Genomic DNA, 4,332 nt, shown 5'->3' on the forward strand with positions numbered 1-4,332 from the left:
TAGTGATTTCAGAATAGCCCAAGGGTGAGAATTTCCTGTTCAAACTTTTAGTGACACATTTTTTTTTTCTTCTTTTTGGAGACAGTCTCACTATATCACCCAGGGTAGAGTACCGTGGCAAAATAGCAGTCTCCAACTCTTGGGCTTAGGCAATTCTCTAGCCTCAGCCTCCCAAGTAGCTGGGACTACAAGCACCCACCACTACATTCAGCTATATTTTTGTTGCAGATTGTTGTTTAGCTGGCCTGGGCTGGCTTCGAACCCACCAGCACATGCACATGGTGTGGTGCACGTGGCTGACACTGTAACCACTGTGCTGCTGGTGCCAAGCCAGTGACATGTTGATTAGAAATCCACCCTCTCTACTCTTGCATCACTCTGAGGCTTCACAGGGCACTCTGAAGATCACAGATATTTCCTCTTTCTTGTCAAGAGTAACTAGGTCTCTCCACTGAAGGATGCAGGACATTCTGGTTACAGAAGGTATGTGTTGACAGTCTTTGAATACTAGCTGTGATTCAGTTGGGGTAAAATTAATATAGGATGATTTCAGAGTAGAACATTGGTGCTTTTACTTAAATAATTTGGGGTGCAAAAGAAGCCTAAAGTATAAAATATGTTAAAGGATTTCCTAAAGTATTCAAATTATTGCCTGTAGACAATTAAGAACGCATGCACATGATGTTAGCATTGCTAATCAAGATTATTTAAAATAAAATCTGTAACAATCATAACAATTAATGTTGGAGTTTTGATCAGAATAGGTACAATAATGTTTTCTATTTAGCCCTGCCTTGAAAAGCAAATGGTTAAAATAAATACTTCAAATTATGGATGTCAAATATAATTTCTTATTTATGTTTGTAGATTAAATGGAGGCAGTGTTATTGTTAGCCGAAATAAGGTGAGATAATTAGTAAAATCCAACTATAAACTATTATTAGCAATTGAAAGACTTAAAAAGGAGCAAAACATTGCAACAAAAATATGTCCCTCAGTGAGAGAGAAGCCTCCTACCTAGGGAATTCTTTTACACTCACTAATGTGAATCAGATATAATAATATAGCCATGGATTTAATCATAGTTGAAATAGCTAATATTTTTAAGGGGTTAAAGTGCCACATGCATGTTAAATGTTTTACATATATTATATCTTGTAAATTATTTTTCCATTTGAGATTAGTAAACTAAGTTTCTAGATACTAGGTAACTTTTTGAAAGTTACACATTATAAATTTCAATGCCAATAATTCTGTAGCTCAGACTTCAGAGCTCATGTACTATATACCAGATTATGTTATCTGAATTATTACTCATGTTTACACAACTTAAGTGACCCTTATATATTGATACCATATGATCTTTCTGAACTTTGGAATGCGTAAGTCACTAACTAGAAGTATTTTAGCGTAGAAAATTACTATATGTTCTAATATTATTTTTCCATCCAAAGGCACTCATTCCTTACTGATGAATGCATTTTTAAATTATCTTAAAATTAGTGCCCTATTATTTCAATATAGAATTTTAATTTTTTTTCTGAGGCAGAGTCCCACTGTGTCACCCTGGGTAGAGTGCCATGGTGCCACAGCTCACAGCAACCTCTTAACTCCTGGGCTTAAGCAATTCTCTTGCCTCAGCCTCCCAAGTAGCTGGGACTATAGGCATGTGCCACAACACCTGGCTATTTTTTGGTTGTAGTTGTCACTGTTGTTTGGCAGACCTGAGTGGAATTTGAACCCGCCAGCTCCTGTGTATATGGCTGGTGCCCTAGCCACTGATCTACAGGTGCTGAGCCCAGAATTTTAATTTTTAACACACATGTTTTACTGGTGTTAAAATATATCTTATAATCTAACTTTATATTAATAAAGAAATTTTGGACTTCTATTCCACACTAGTTTCTTGTCTTTTATGATTCCAACTAACAATATATGTCCAGTGTAAAATGTAAAATTTTTTGTAAAATTACCTGTTCAATCATAAGAATTTTGTTTCTGGCTTTAAGGAAATTACCATCAGACTTTTACATTATAATACACTTCCTTTAACTATACCATAGAACATTACATTAAATAAAACATTTAATAACTTCTTAAGTACAGTTCTCATAGAGCCCAGTCTCTGATCACACAGCTGCAGGGATGAAAGACCAAAGAGTCACCTTCTCAAGACTGAATCTGGCCAAGGACCCTAAGGGGCATCAAAGAAAACCTAAGGGTGGGAAAAGCTCCATTTCAGAGACTGAACAGGAAATAAGCCATGAGGAATTAAACCTTCAAAACGCTACTCTGAATCTCCAGGGGGAAGACGAGCCGTGTTCCCACACATGTAAGCATTTAATAGATCTTCAGCATAGCTGTTTTGAGATGTACAGTTGCGGGAAAAGGTGTGAGAAAGATGAGGGGATTTTTATTTTTTTGAGACAGAGCGTCCCTCTGTGTCCTGAGTAGAGTAACTGGCATCCTAGCTCACAGCAACCTCCAACTCCTGGGTGCAAACAATCCCCTTGTCAGAGCCTCCCAAATAATTGAGACTGCAGATGTGTGCTACCATGCCTGGCTAGTTTTTCCTATTTTTAGTGGGAATGGGGCCTCACTTTGGGGTCTTGACCTCCTGAGCTCAGGCAATCCATCTGCCTCAGCCTCCCAGAGTGCCGGGATTCAAGCATTAGTATCATATCTGGCCCAGTGAGGGGATATTTTTCTTGTGAGGATCAGAGCTCAAGGTTTTCTAATATGAAACCTGAAGACTAATTTTATTCATGCATTGTTAAATTTGCAGGCCTTGATTAACAAAACATGGAGGATTATACTTATGAAAATGCTACAGTATATTTTAAAAGAAAGATTCCTATGGTAGATGCGGGTTTAGAGATAAGAGTTTATCCATTTGATTCCCTGTCCATGTAGGTTGTCTTGTCTGTAAACCCTCTAAACAGCTGTCTCCATCTTCCTTTCTCAGTGTCTCTGTTTCTCTCTCTGCAGTCTCACTGTTACCTCCGGACTGTCACCAGCTCACGGCTGAGATCCTGGGAGTCGTTTGCATTGTCCTACTGGCCTCTGTGTTAAAAGCTATAACTTTTATTCCCTGTAAGTATATTTTTGTAAGATTACAATTGAACTTTTCACTTTAATGACTGAAAGTGCCTCTATTTCATAGGATGTAAAATATTATATTTAGATGTTAATTGTTTAATACGGATTACTTATTTTTTCCAGTTATAGTAACACAGAAGCAGAACAATTCTCTCCTGAATGTCACAACTCAGAAAGGTACTGATTTTAGTCATGTTTTATTTTTTATCAATCTTTGAGTATACACAACCTATAATCAATATTGTTGGCAGAAAAACTTGAAATATTGGGCAATAATCATTGATAAAGATTATAGGAGGGTGTTCCCTTTTCTTCAAAAGCAAGTAGAAATACTCATTTTAGAGTCATTATACCTCCTTTTCCTGTTTTACTCAAATTAGTAATTTTACCATGTGATAACAGTTAAATAATTTTGCTTTTTTAGAAAAGATAGTTTTGTTCAGTGATTTTTTTAGACATGTACTGGGTGCATTTATGTTTGATTTTTTGCTTTATGTGGCAGTATAATTATGGGATGAGAGGATGAACCTCAGGTGCATGTGTGTGTGTGTGGTTTTTCTTTTATATTTACCAGCCTGTGAGGACGCAAAGACATGTACATATATTTTATACATTGAAAATATGTAAATTTATATTCATTTAACAAATTCATATTGTTTCCAGAAAGTAATTTCTAGTTTTTCTTCAGCATATCACTGTGATCATTGTCCAGAGGAGTGGTTCACATATTCCAGCAACTGCTATTACAGTGGTAAGGAATTAAAACCTTGGAATGAAAGTCTGATGGCCTGTGCTTCTAAGAACTCCACTCTGCTTTACATAGATAGTGAAGAAGAAATGGTAAGATGTTAAATGTTCAAACGCTTTAGTAGCAGCTTATGTAGTCAATATTATATTTATAGACTTCATCATAGTCTTCAAATATTTTACACTAATTATTTCAGATCTCTACATTATTCTGTTGTTTGACTTTGCAAGAATTCACTTCTATTCATAAACTGTTAAAGCTTATTTAGTGATTACAAATTATGGCTATTCATGAAAACCATGCTCTTATATATGCTTTTATTTTAAATTAAATTTTTCTATTTAATTATACTGTGTATAAAGATATCATGACTGGGCAGCTTTCGCAGGAAGTGAGTGTGATACCAGACTTTCAGGGTCTTGGTCTTGTGATTTGGAGAATAAATCCACGGATCACAGAACAGTGGCAAGAAAGAATTTATTTAC

At 35.9% G+C, this 4,332-nt stretch overlaps 1 protein-coding gene across 1 annotated transcript; it reads left to right on the forward strand.

Annotated features, from left to right (window-relative positions):
• Positions 1-2,145: 2,145 nt before the first annotated feature.
• LOC100964543 (NKG2-C type II integral membrane protein-like) lies at positions 2,146-3,939 on the forward strand (the record flags this gene model as incomplete). The annotated part of the gene is made up of 4 exons (XM_003803767.1): positions 2,146-2,332; positions 2,989-3,093; positions 3,223-3,276; positions 3,788-3,939. Coding segments are annotated over exons 1-4 (498 nt in total), but the record flags the coding sequence as incomplete, so codon positions are not given.
• Positions 3,940-4,332: the final 393 nt, after the last annotated feature.

The sequence above is a fragment of the Otolemur garnettii genome, unplaced genomic scaffold, assembly GCF_000181295.1.
Source record: "Otolemur garnettii isolate 467f Iridium unplaced genomic scaffold, OtoGar3 scaffold00597, whole genome shotgun sequence".
Classification (NCBI taxonomy): domain Eukaryota; kingdom Metazoa; phylum Chordata; class Mammalia; order Primates; family Galagidae; genus Otolemur; species Otolemur garnettii.